This window comes from Podarcis melisellensis (assembly GCF_964234715.1).
Source record: "Podarcis melisellensis genome assembly, chromosome: 9".
Classification (NCBI taxonomy): Eukaryota; Metazoa; Chordata; class Lepidosauria; order Squamata; family Lacertidae; genus Podarcis; species Podarcis melisellensis.
Window position 1 is genome coordinate 49,760,104 of NC_138541.1, and position 13,844 is coordinate 49,773,947.

A 13,844-nucleotide genomic window follows, 5' to 3' on the forward strand; every position below is an offset into this window, starting at 1 on the left:
CTATAGTGGCTGCCTGGATGATATTCATGTTTGCGGTAGAAAATAGACATTATCCAGAGGACACAAGCAAGGAAACACATAAACCTAGTATTTTGATCAATTTTCAAAGCTATCCACTGAAACATTCCCTTTTGTCATTTGTTGGCCTCCTCTAATGGACCGTTTAGAGCATTATGCTGAACAGAAATAGACTTCAACCTGTATTTAAATGCTGCACTTAAAAAGAGGGCCTCCCTTAAGATGTCTGCATCACAAAGAAAAGCCCTAGTGCTAAGCTTCCCCCCACCTTTGTATGTATTTTGCATGCAGAGCAGTATCTTTGATGGGGGTCTATGCATCTGAAACCTTGTCTTCTACCTGACATTTCAGAGAGGAGACTCCCAAAGGAAAGGTTTCTAAAACAAGTTTAAAACTTTTCAGGTGAAAGGGGAATAGTGTAATTTTTATTCAGAATATCTTAATATTCCAAGGCAAAGGAGCAGCTAAAAAAAGAATAGAGTGGTTTGGATAAATTTGGAAACTGTTAAACAGCACTGGGAAAAAAGAAATAATTTAATATGACATGTGGAATTTATATAAGAACACCATTAAAAACAGAGCTGTGAAACCTTTAGCCTAGATTTCATAAGGCTTCTAAGTGATAGGATTCCTTTAGAAGTACATTTGGCAAAAATACTGCAGCAATCCTGCATTGATAAATAAACATCTTACCCCATATTTAACATTTATATGAATCTTTTAGATATGCATGGGAATGTTTGGATAACAAGCTGAATGTGCAGTGAATCAGAATTTGGATCATGGTTTTGGCAGCAAGTATCATCTGAATCTTTATGAGGCAGCATAAGGTCCAAAGCATTTTCTTAAACATCAATGAATGTTATTTGAATGTTTGTGCTTTTTACAGTCTCCACAGTTCTTGTACTCTTCAAAGTAGTGAAAATGTATGGCAGTTGTTTTCTTCATTCGTTGTTGGTTTTATGTTTCAGAGCAACAAAATGTTCAAGAAACAGTATAAAAGCCAAAATAGATGCATTTCATTTGGTCTTTATTTTCTCTTCTTGCCTTTCTTCCACAACCATTTTCTTTGTTCAGGTCTCTTTCACTATTGGTATAATCTTTTTTTCTGAACCAGTGAGAGGCGGGTGGGAGGTAAACTGACTATTTTGGTAGGAAGGCACTGTAGTTTAGCCTTTTGTTAAAACAACAGAACCGCACAGAGATTCTGTGACAGAAATTTTTATTCTGTAATTGGAATTATTTACACATGTTTAAACAACTTTACATTAATTTTATTTAATCTAGACTTACACGTTGCACATGATTCTGTTGGATCATTTTTTTGGGGGGAAAGCATTTCTGAAGAGCAACAGTGCAGAAGGGTGAAAATTGCCCTGAAACTCCTTGTAGCAGGGGCAGCCAATCTCTTCTGCCAAGGGCAGCAGACTCTATAAATACACCTTTGGGCTGGAACATTGGGTGCTGCTTCCAGGGGGTGTCTAAAAGCATTCGCTTCCTTCCACACAGCCGTTCCCTTGGAGCCATCCAGCAGGCACATGCTGCTCCTTGTCAGCTCTAGGTTGGAGAGGGGTGGCAAAGGTACTTCCTTTGGTCTCTGATTTCATGCTGTGTTTCAAAGGTGCAGCATGAGGTCAAGGAAGAGACCACACCCTTGGAGCAGGACATGCCGTGTCCTGATGACCACAAACGAGAGAGAGAGGAGGGCAGTGGAGGCTCTAATCCATTTGTGACTCCAGCCCCAATTAACTTTTCCCATGGGTCAGTGGCCCTCCTTTAAAAAAGCTTCCATATGCATCAGATTCAATTTACTAACTACCCTGGGGTCCCACAAGCCTGGAGGCCCCAACACATTAAAACAGTCATCGGATGCTGAAGAAGAAGCCATTGTGGAATGTGCTTAGTTGCTCAGTGGAATGTATGGAGCCACAATTGCCTAATATGTATAGCATGTATTAATGGTTATTAATAAAACTTTACATCATGAAATACTGCATTCAAAATATGTTTTGTTATGTCAGTATTCCATATACTTAAATGCCCCTGGACCCAGGTTATCAGTTTTATTCCTGTTTTTAATGTTTGTTTTTGAGAATGGCTTTGAGTTTCCTTTTCTGAAAAAAGTGGCTAATAAATATAAATAATACATAATATCTCCTTGCAGCCCTGCTGATTAAGTTGTTCTATTCCTTGTTCTTATGGAACACTACTCTCTGTCCACCTCTGGCTATTCAGGCTGCAGTGCAACACAAAAAATGAAGTCAGTGGGATTTGAGCAGTTTAAAAGAACAAGATTATAGCCTTTATCAGGGTCATATCACAATTATTTGGGCCAGAAACATTTTTTTTTAAATGAAACCAGTTGCTTTAAGGTACTGTGTAATATACACAGGAATTAGAAAAGGTAAGGGCCATCTTGCCATAGATCCTCATTAGTGCAAGGTTGCTATTAAACCAATGTGCAACAGCTGGCCATAAGAATGACATTGCTATGGAAACTTTTAAAAAAATTCTGAATAACAGATACTGCTCAATCAGTTATTATTTGTGCACACATTATCTGCCAATGCAAAGCTGTTTAACAGTTCCTTCAGTTGCTGTCACTTTGACCAGCAAGGAGAAGATTAGGGTTCTGTGGGAACTTTGTCTGCTGTTTAAACTACAGTGGTACCTCGAGTTACATATGCTTCAGGTTACATACGCTTCAGGTTACATACTCTGTTAACCCAGAAATAGTACCTTGGGTTAAGAACTTTGCTTCAGGATGAGAACAGAAATCATACTGTAGCGGTGCGGCGGCAGCAGGAGGCCCCATTAGCTAAAGTGGTGCTTCAGGTTAAGAACAGTTTCAGGTTAAGAACGGACCTCTGGAACAAATTAAGTACTTAACCCAAGGTACCACTGTATTTAAATACAAGGTGGCAGTGAAGTGAGAGTTTTTAGGATTGTATTTTATGTACTTGAATAATGAAGTTGAAAGAGTTTTTAAGTATAATTATTGTTCTTGTATCTTCTAGGTTAAAACTGGAAGAACGAAGGAATAAATTAGTTAAAAAACTTGAAGAAACTAGTCAACTAACTACTAACTTGCATTTGCAACTTAAAAGGTAAGGTTGCTCTGTTTACACTGTTGTTATTGACAAGAGAAAAACAGAGGTTTGTCCAACAGAGCTCTGAAAATATCTAGTTGGAAATAGTACTAGTTTGTTTTGGGTGGAATTTTGTTAACTTGGAAACTACTTTTATGCCCCACAAAAATTTAATGTACCTCCTAATAAATATTTGGCTCCCCACAGCCTGTGTCCCAGACCACAGACTCCGCAGAGCAGAAGCAACTTCTATATGAAACAGCTGTTACAGCTGTCAACACACGTCTTCTCCAAGGCATTGCAGCTGCATGAGAGTGGGCAGAGGGAAAGGGGAAAACAGATTAGCAGACACATTTTAGCTGAACAAGGTCTTGAGCATGCAGAGGTGATCACAGTGGAAATTTTTAAAAGGTCCTGATAATTTCTGTCATGTGTACATGTTCCATGTCACCTACCTACCTACCAAGGGGGAACAACGGAGTGTCCCAAATAGTGAACTAGAAGAACTGTTAAGGGAAGCTGTCACATAAATTGTGAACAAATTGATATCCTGTGAAATTATGACCATTTGTGGACACAAAACCTCAAAAAATGAGCTTAAACACTAAAATTACACTATAATTGGTACATCCTCATATTGTTACCAATATGATGTATAGTTAATTAACTGGCCTCCAAAAACTGTTATCAGACTAATAGGCTCTACACCCTCAAATTGTAACATTTGTCCTTTTTTCAGATGTCATTGCACTTGACACCTTTATGACCTGACTGGACTATATATTCATACTTTATCCTTTATTGTGGGCTGAGACTAATTGGACACATAGTAGTTTGAAATGAATGCTCAATCTTTTTCTTTCTTTTTTGCAGTCTTTCAGCCAGTACGTTATCTATGTCTTCAGGGAGCAGCCTGGGGTCCCTGGCATCCAGTCGTGGGTCTCTGAATACGTCCAGCAGGGGGTCGCTGAATTCCCTTAGCTCTACAGATCTGTATTATAACCAAGGTGAACAACCTACAGATTTAGATTATCAGTATAAACTGGACTTCATATTGCAAGAGAAATGTGGTTACATTCCTTCGGGCCCTATTACCACAATTCATGAAAATGAGGTGGTCAATTCCCATGGGAGAATGGACTACAGCGATTCTTCCAGCTCTTTGGCAGCAAGCCATGCACCAAAATTAACTGAACCTCCAAAATCGGTGACATCGCTGTCTTCAAGATCTTCCCTTTCCTCTTTGTCCCCTCCTGGATCACCTTTGGTTTTAGAAGGTGCATTCCCAGTGCCTCCTCAAGACTCTCCATTGCACCATCTCACCACGGACTTTGAGGACTGCGATTTATCCAGTGACTTTGCAGGCATTAGCCTCTGTGGGAACCAAATGTTGTTGAACTCTGAAGCCAGAGCATCTTCTCAGTCATCGGTGGATGATAAAGACCTCCATGAAAGTGTTAGGCAAACCATGTTGCCTTCAAGAAATACAGGTAAAAACGTAGGGTCAGGCCTACCTGTAACATATGGGTATATCTTGCTATTTGTACTCACAAATATCCACTCTTTTTTTTGGGGGGGGGAAATAATTTTTAGTACTTAAATCCTGGAAATGAAATACACACACACACACGTTCAGAGCAACAAGCTGTCTTTTAATTCAGGGTGTCACAGTTAGCATGGGACTGTAGGTAGCTGAGCATAGACAGGAATTATGAGTTCTGGCAAGATGTGAGGTAGAGTTGGAATGCAAAGCTGGGGCAGATCCTATAAGGGCAACTGGGCAGAATGTGAGAAGTAGGCTGCATAACAAAGCTCAAGAAAATTGTATATCGTAGGCCAGGAAAAAGCTAGAAAAAGAGTGCGGGGTAGAAGTAAATTGAGAGACAGCCAGATAGTTGGGCAGTGGATGACTGGAAAAGTAGCAGGCACAAAAGGAGCCCACAGGATAAGTGGATAGGCTGACTGCCAGAATAATCTAGAAAGAAGTACACAACTAATTGACAAGAAGTTGTTCAGGGTGGTAAGAATAAAAAGGGATTGCATGGAGCTCCCAAAGGATCTCTCTAAACTGAATGAAGGGGCATTAAGATGGAAGCAAGTCTAAAGTAATGCACACTGGGGCAAAAAATCCTAACTTCACATATACACTCTGAACTAGTGGTGATGGACCAGCAAAGAAATGCTTGTGGGAGATTGCTCAATGAAAATGACCCAGTGTGAAATGACTGTGAAAAAGGCAAATTCCATATTAGGGATCATTAGGAAAGCAACTGAAAATGAATCTGCCAATACCATCATGCCATTATACAAATCTATGGTGTGACGGCACTTGCATTATTGTGTACTATTCTGGTCATTGCCCCTTCAAAAAAGGATATTGCAGAACTGGGAAATTAATAAATGGCAACCAAACGATATTGAGGCTAGAGCGACTCCTCATTAAGAAAGTTTGCAATATAGCCTTTTTAGTGTAGGGAAAAGAAGGCAAGTAAAGGATGATGGGATAAAGGTATAGAATTACGCACGAAGTGGGGAAGTGGATAAAGAGTTTTTCTCCCTTAATACTAGACCTGGTGTCATCCAAGGAAGGTGAATGTTGGAAGATTCCAAACAGTTAAATGATTGAATATTGCTACCACAGTATGTAGTGATGGTGCCCAACCTGGTGGATAAGGATTGGTAAATAAGATAAGGCTATCAATGGTGACTGTCCATGGTGGCTTTGTTACTCAGAGTGCAAGGGAGGAGAGTGCTGTTGTATTTATGTCCTGTTTGGGGCCTCCTATTGGCATCTGGTTGGCCCCTGTGAGAACAGGATGCTGACCTGCATTGGCCCAAGGTCTGGCCCAGCAGGACTGCACTTATAGCTGAAGGCCCTGAAAAGGATCTAAACCTGAAGTGTTTGTAGTTAGGCTATGCCAGGGAGATCACTGGGCTGCCATTTTTCCAGAACAGGACTGTCCTGGAACCTGAGTTGTCAATATAGAATATGTCCGCCATTCTGAGGCCTTAAGCAACTCACCCACAGGGGTTCTAGAGTGCAGATTGTTGTTTAGTCATTTAGTCGTGTCCGACTCTGCGTGACCCCATGGACCAGAGCACGCCAGGCACTCCTGTCTTCCACTGCCTCCCGCAGTTTGGTCAAACTCATGCTGGTAGCTTTGAGAACACTGTCCAACCATCTCGTCCTCTGCCGTCTCCTTCTCCTTGTGCCCTCCATCTTTCCCAACATCAGGGTCTTTTTCAGGGAGTCTTCTCTTCTCATGAGGTGGCCAAAGTATTGGAGCCTCAGCTTCACAATCTGTCCTTCCAGTGAGCACTCAGGGCTGATTTCCTTAAGAATGGATAGGTTTGATCTTCTTGCAGTCCATGGGACTCTCAAGAGTCTCCTCCAGCACCATAATTCAAAAGCATCAATTCTTCGGCGATCAGCCTTCTTTATGGTCCAGCTCTCACTTCCATACATCACTACTGGGAAAACCATAGCTTTCACTGTACGGACCTTTGTTGGCAAGGTGATGTCTCTGCTTTTTAAGATGCTTTTTAAGAGTGCAGATAGAGAGACTCATAATCCAAGCTGAGCTTGGCCATCAAAAGTGGGTGGTACCCTTACTCTTCTGAAATATTCTGTCCTCTAGCATAGGACTCTAGCTTTGGGTTAAGGCAATTTCTGGCAGTGCCTTGACAGTTCTCCCCTGGTGCATGCCAAGTCATTCGAGACAAGGAGTTAAAACTGTTTTAAGAGCAGTCTGTGGTGTGCTGCTGTTTTCTTTAGCTAACTGACCAAACAATCTACAGTTTTCCAGCAGCTGACTGTTGGGAACTTAGCAAATGTATTGCGAGTTTGTTGTGAATGGATTTGTTCTCTGGCATCAAGAGCTTTATTTGTGTTTCCAAGACCAAAATGATTTGCGGCTTTTAGATCCAGAGAGATAAGGTTTCCTTTCAAAGTTCTGTCTTGGAAGGATAAAGAAACAGAAAGAGAGGCATGTGTGTGTGAATACACACATACAGAGAGAGATGCTGTGTCTCAGCTCCTGCTGATACCTTTCTTGTGCTTCACTTGCGGTCTTTCCTTGATTCCTTCAGCTGAAGCTACACGTTCAAAACCTGTCCTCCTCTCCTCTCCCACCTCCCCATGTTCTTACATACAGTATTGCTGCCACCTTCTGGTTCATGTGTTCAACTTCACAAGCATTTTGACCTGGTTAGAGAGAATTTTGTTAGTATTTATTCATCTGTTCCATCTGTTCCTTCCTTCTTTTATAAAACCTTCAATGAAGGAATTTCCCAGTGTATTCCTCAACACAACAGAATAATGATCAAATCAGTTACAAAGCAAAAAGAATAAGCACCAGTGATTTTTAAAAGCAGATTAAAATAATTAGAACTTAAAGAATATTATCTGAAAGAGTAATAGTATGTTGCCTGCTGCTGAAAAGACAGCAAAGGAGGCGCCGAGTGAGCCTTTAGCAGATGCACTTCCATAAATAGGCAACTACCATCAAGAAAGCTCTCTCTCCAGTTGCTCCTGGACTTACCTCAAATGGCAGTAGCTCCTATAGCAAAGCCCTGCTCAGCAATCTTGGGCACATTGATGTGGGACTAGGCATTCCTTCATAGAGGTTGACATCTCCTACTATATAGTGCTCTGATGCCAATGCTTTGAATGAGTCTTTTTCAACCTGGTGCCCTCCAGGTCTTTTAGTTTACAGTTGTTATCATTGACCATGCTAGCTGGGGTTAATGGGAATTGGAGTCCAACAACATTTGGAGGGCACATGGTTGGGGAAGGCTGAATTGTGCTCTGAAGCAGGCATGTTCAAGAAGAGAAGAGTTGCTGGCACTGTTAGTTGCTTTGGATAGCTGTAGCAAGTTATTTTTATTTATTAAATTCATATAACACCTGTTCTCCCAAGTAGCTCAGAGTGGTGCATGTGGTTCTCCTCCTCGTTTTGGGATTCGAAACCTGGTCTCCCAGGTCCTAGTTCAGCTCTCTAACCATTACACCACACTGGCTGTCAAGTTGATTTGGTCAAGTATTGGATTAATGTGGTAACTGAAGCTCGTTTCATGGCATAGGCCATTGTAGCAAAGAATGCTGGTTGCAGCCCAAGTGGATTCATGACATACAATATCGATAGCCAGCTGTTATTGCCCAAGCTGGGCTCCCAGAGCTGACTGTCTGCCATCTGCTCAGTTGCCTGAGTAAAGAAAGAAAAATCTATTTGTAATATGAATGACAGTATTTCAGTGCTTAACTCAGGCTTAACACACTTGGCTGAGCTTACTTGATATGAAATAGTACATTCTCTAGCTTATCACAAACTAGCCAAAAGTGTAAGGACTGCAGATGGCTAAAAGCAGGGTCGGGGTTTTTTTTTTTTTTTTTTTAAAAGATAGCAAGAGGCTTTTCTTCTCGCTCAGCTTGTGGAGGGGGCGGCTGTATGCGTCTGTTTTGTGCAATGTGAGACTTTTATTGGCAAGCTGTAATCTTCTCTAGTTTTCTCCCAGTGCTATGGCTATCAAATTCTATTGCACGACGCCATACATGTATGCTCAGGAAAACTGGACATCTGTACACCTTCAATTCTGCCTCACTGTGGTTATCTGATACATCTGTCAGAACCTGGAATAAGTTGCGTTTTATATCTCAAACTTTGTGGAGGTTTCAACCGCTCATTAGTAATGGAAGAAATGGTTTAAAAATAAAGGCATTTATTGGCTACATGTGGCCTGAGGGGGGTTGTCTGCAGTTTACATACTCTCTCCTATTCTTGTCACTTGGACTTAGTTTCTGATCCAACATGTACCTATAGCTCCCAGTATTCAAAAATCCATTTATTCTGCTTTCCTTTCCCTATTGCCAGACAAATGGGAAAATATATCCTAGTTCTGTGCAAAGATGCAGACAAAATGAAGTTGATAAAGGATGTGTTGTACAAATTTCCTTTTAACAGGATAGGGAATCCTTTTCAGACCATGGGTTGTATTCCTTCATGGACAACCTTTCAGAGGCTGGGGGACAGGTAACACATCAATTACATGATGTAGCGCGCATAAACACTATTTGAATGGGAATTCCACTCAACTTTGCGGGGTGGCCCCCTCAAATATTTTAGTGGGGGGCCGAAGGGACCTCAGCCCCTAGGAGTTGGCTTCTGTAATACACTATACTACATCCTAGCTTACAAAAGGCTAGAACGAATTGTTTGTTTGGGGTTTTTTTACATGCACACATCCACCTGTTAAGATCAGCAGGAAGGGTCTCTCTTCATATTTCTGCCACCCTCAGAAGTTTGGGGACAATAAGCAGCCCTGGAGAGGACATTCTCTGTGGTAGTCCCTACATTGTAGAATTCAGTCCCCACAGTGGTGCCTCTGGTACTTCCACCATACAGCTTTCAGGGAATGGTGAAGACATACCTCTTTACCTGGCATTTGATACATGAGAGATGTACTTTCAGGATAGATTCTTAATGGCCAGATAGAGACGGACCTAGAGAACCACTTTTGTCCCCAGACCTGAGGTTCCCCATCCCTGTTACACATGATAAGAGTGAGAAACAATTATCCCCTTATTCAGTCTGAGCCTGTATCTTGTGGAAGATAGGTGTACCATAACTCTGAATGTTTTTTTGCCCTCCCAAATTCAGTCATACCTTGGATCCCGAACGCCTTGCGAGTTGAACATTTTGGCTCCCAAATGTCCGACACAGCTTCTGCGGCTTCTGATTGGCTGCTGGAGCTTCCTGCAGCCAGTCAGAAGACGCGCCTTGGTTTCCGAACGTTTTAGAAGTCGAACGGACTTCCAGAACGGATTCCATTCGACTTCCGAGGTACGACTGTACTGGAAAGATTTGAGGGCCTGTGTATACTTTGTATTACTTGCTTTAATAGAATTTAGCATTCCCAATTGGCAGAATTTTTATTCTAACAAATGTTGTCATATGTACGCTGTATGGTCCCTAAATGTACATTTCTTGTGGCAGCTTGAATGGTCCTTTATCTCTAAAGCATTCAAGGGCTATAAGAATTTGACAGGATTTACTTTCCTTAAAAAATAACTCTTCTTTCATTTGCAAAATGGGATATCTGTAATCCTAACTTTGAGTTTAAATTGGGAGCAGGAGAGAGGTTTACCGATAGTACTCAATCTGCCATTTAACAGAGCAGTTCTATGCAGAGTAACTCAGTAAGTTCTACTAAGTTTAAATGGGTAAGTGTTCATAGAATTGCAGCTTTCACCTGCTTTTTACAACTGTAGTACCAATGTATTTGGTAAGCTTAATCATTCTCTTGATACTAAGCATATTTTACTACTTGAATGTGAATTGGGTAGGTTATAAAGAAGCTACTCTGTAACTTGTATCCTTCTATGTATAATCTGCTATCTCCATTATATCAGCTTTGTTTATCTGCAACTGCTAGTTATCTGAATTCACTGTGTGTCCTTTAAGTAGCACATAGGAAAGGCAACCCCTAAGTGCATACTGTACCTTTTGATCATTCATTTGCATTGAACCTATTCCTGAAATTCCTGTATATATCTAGTTTCATTGTTAGCTGCTTTTAGTTCTGTTGATTTCACTGAGAAATTTAAGCATGTGCTTAGTTCTCTCTCTTCCCTCATTGAAATCATCTCTCCCCCCCCCCCAATTGACTTTGACTTTTTTATTTTTGCAACATCCATGCCTGCTGTCTCTTGCATCTTTATATGGTGCGGGGGCTTTGTCCTCAAACATAGGTTTTCCCATGCCAAATATCTTTGGGAGTAACAGAGTTAGAATAACCATGAAGTTCTTCCACAGACAGTCTCTGTCATTGTCAAAGTCGATTTCAGACTGCTGCGGTTATTCCTGGGGGTAATCAATAAATCATGTCATCACCTTCACCCCTCTCAAAGTGGTGGAAGAAAAAGCACTTCATCATCAAGGAAAAAGCATCCCCACTGCTACAAATGAAAGGAGAAATGCAGCAATCAATCCTCTAATCTGAAGCCTTAAAATTTAAACATCTTAACAAGATGTAAAGTCATGACTCAGGAGGGGGGCGTAATGCATACCAATACACTTGGCTCCTTGGCAGATGAAAGGACTCCTCAGCCTTGCAACTTATTATATTACAGGATGCTGCTTACAGTGAATGTTTCTTGCTCTCTGCAGGAAACTCTAGCTCATGGATGTGAGCTGAAGATTGAAATTAAGAGGTGGTTGGCCCTAAAGATTCTCCTTAAGTTTTGGTAGTAGAATCATATCACATTCGGCAGAACATATCACGGCTGAAACGAAGGCAGAATTAGAATTAATTTCTTACAGGGATTTTGGTAGGAAGAATTCTGTAGAGAGCCAGTGTGGTGTAGTGGTTAAGAGCAGTAGATTCGTAATCTGGTGAACCGGGTTCGCATCTCCGCTTCTCCACATGCAGCTGCTGGGTGACCTTGGGCCAGTCACACTGTCTCTCAGCCTCACTCACCCCACAGAGTGTTTGTTGTGGGGGAGGAAGGGAAAGGAGAATGTTAGCCACTTTGAGACTCCTTCAGCGGGAGTGATAAAGCGGGATATCAAATCCAAACTACTACTACTACTACTACTACTATTCTTCTTCTTCTTCTTCTTCTTCTTCTTCTTCTTCTTCTTCTTCTTCTTCTTCTTCTTCTTCTTCTTCTGTATGATATTTTAATTCAAGTGTGGCCAGCCAACTAATGTCATCTGACCTGAAGCACTTGGGCAGCCTTCTTCCTAAGGAGAGATGCCTTTTCAAACATGAATAGCCCATCTGTCATCCATTCTGCAAGCTCCTTTTATGTGGGAGAGGAGCAACACCTTTGAAAGTGTACATCATCCAGGTGTGACCTGCCCAATCGGCACTTTCAGAGCTTCCTCTTCTCAGATGTAAGGTTGTCCAGTGCTGGACAGTTTCCTATCTGTGTCGAGTTTTGGAGATGCAGATTGGGACATCTGACAGCCAACCCAATCTGCACTTTCAGAGGCATCTCTTGGGCCACTGAGCCACATAAAAAACCAGTCCCCTAGTTGATTCACCCTGTCTGTGGTTTAGTAACTTTGATAGGGCAAAGGATAGGTTCCCCAATCCTGCCCTAATTGCTAGGTGTGGGGACTGATTCACTTGTTGGCCAAGTTGAATGGGGCCTTTGCTCTATCTTGGTCCTTAGATGTTCCATTTGTAAGGCTTGTCAAGCACAGTGCTTTATAGTGTTTCTCAAATAGAATGTGGTGGGAAGCTTGAAAGGTGGGGAATATTCATTTGTAGCTAAGGACTTGGAATAATGCTGATGGGAAACTTATGGGCAAGTTAATAACGGTGCTAGGCTATGAAGCTGATTAGTTTTGCACAAAAGCCCTAATGAAAGTATGCAATACATTGGTTTTCCACTAGTATGTTGGAACCTACAAATGGATCATTCCCAGACCTGAGATTGGCACATCAAGGGCACCAGCATTCCCATTTTCTTTGTTTGGTGGGGGTATTGGTTTTTTTTGGGGGGGGGAATGGGGATATTGTGATAAGATGCAAAGCAAGATAGTCCTCCTTTACCTTTAATGGTTGTACAAAAGAGAATTGTAGTGGCGGTAGCTTTTCTCAGCCCTAAACATCAAGATGCACTTAACACATTCTCTCTTCTATGTAATTGTAGGTTGGGGTTAAAGGGGAGTCCTGGATCTAAAAAGGTGTGGTGCTATTTCAGTAAATAAGAATAAATGACTTGTGATGAAACGAGTTACTCTGCTTGATGTCCAAGATGCTTTTCACTTGACTGTGACTTTAGAGCTTTGTGTATATGCTTTTCAGATTGATAGAACCTAAAACAAAGATTTTCTTCCTTCTTGCCTACTTAGGTGTTGACTTACCAAGAAGAACAGTAAGTCACCACCTTGAGGAGAAGGCAGGGTGTGTATCTGCTGCAGTATCTGACGAGTCCATGGCTGGAGACAGTGGAGTATACGAAGCTTCTGTAAAACAGTAGGTTTAAGGCAGAATTCCATTTATCCAAAACTAAAATTTGAGCATCTGGCTCTGTCATGTCCAGGCATTTTGCAACAATTTGAAAAATAGTATGTGGGGCTGAGTTGAAACAATTTATCTCATTTTGTATTGGTTCCCCACTCCCTTTGCTCATTTGGGTAATTGTAAACACCTTCTCACTATTTTGATGATGAGCTTCCCCTGCTGTTTCATTGCCCACACAATCCTCAGCCTCATTTGCCCACACTTACTGGCTATTGAAACTTATGTCATTTTGTCAATAGTGTCACAATGCTGCACCTGAAATGATGGTGTTTCACAGATGCCACTTACCAAAATAATGTGCGTTGCCACAACCAATCATATTAAAGTGCAGTGTGGATGAACCAAGACTGTGGATTGAAAGGACAAAGAATTTTTAAAACTGCACAGAAACAAACATCAACCAGGGGACCAAAGGAGTACTGTATAAGAAACAAGTATAGCTAGGGGTTGCAGGGTTGTAATCTTTTGGGTATTTTGAAACCATTGGCTTGAAGGACAGGTTATAAATATGTAATAATAATATAAAAGGAATATCAACTTTGCAAAAACAATACTGCATATCCCTAATTTAAATTTATTAGTGTACTGTCGAAACATCTGAGAATTCAAAGTCAGGATTAAAATATTAGTATTAATAGTAATTAACTTACATGCAGACCAATCTGAATCCCTTTTTTTGACTGGAGCATCTGCAGGACCCCCCGG

The 13,844-nt window shown here is 41.2% G+C and overlaps 1 protein-coding gene across 3 annotated transcripts in view; it reads left to right on the forward strand.

The window, feature by feature from the left end:
- Positions 1-13,844, forward strand: part of WWC2 (WW and C2 domain containing 2) — a 114,438-nt gene that overhangs the window by 74,062 nt on the left and 26,532 nt on the right. For all 3 annotated transcript variants that reach the window (XM_081924266.1, XM_081924265.1, XM_081924267.1), the window contains exons 10-12: positions 3,036-3,125; positions 3,981-4,597; positions 12,968-13,091. In XM_081924266.1, the coding sequence (XP_081780392.1) occupies positions 3,036-3,125; positions 3,981-4,597; positions 12,968-13,091 (831 nt within the window). The remainder of the gene's footprint in view (positions 1-3,035; positions 3,126-3,980; positions 4,598-12,967; positions 13,092-13,844) is intronic.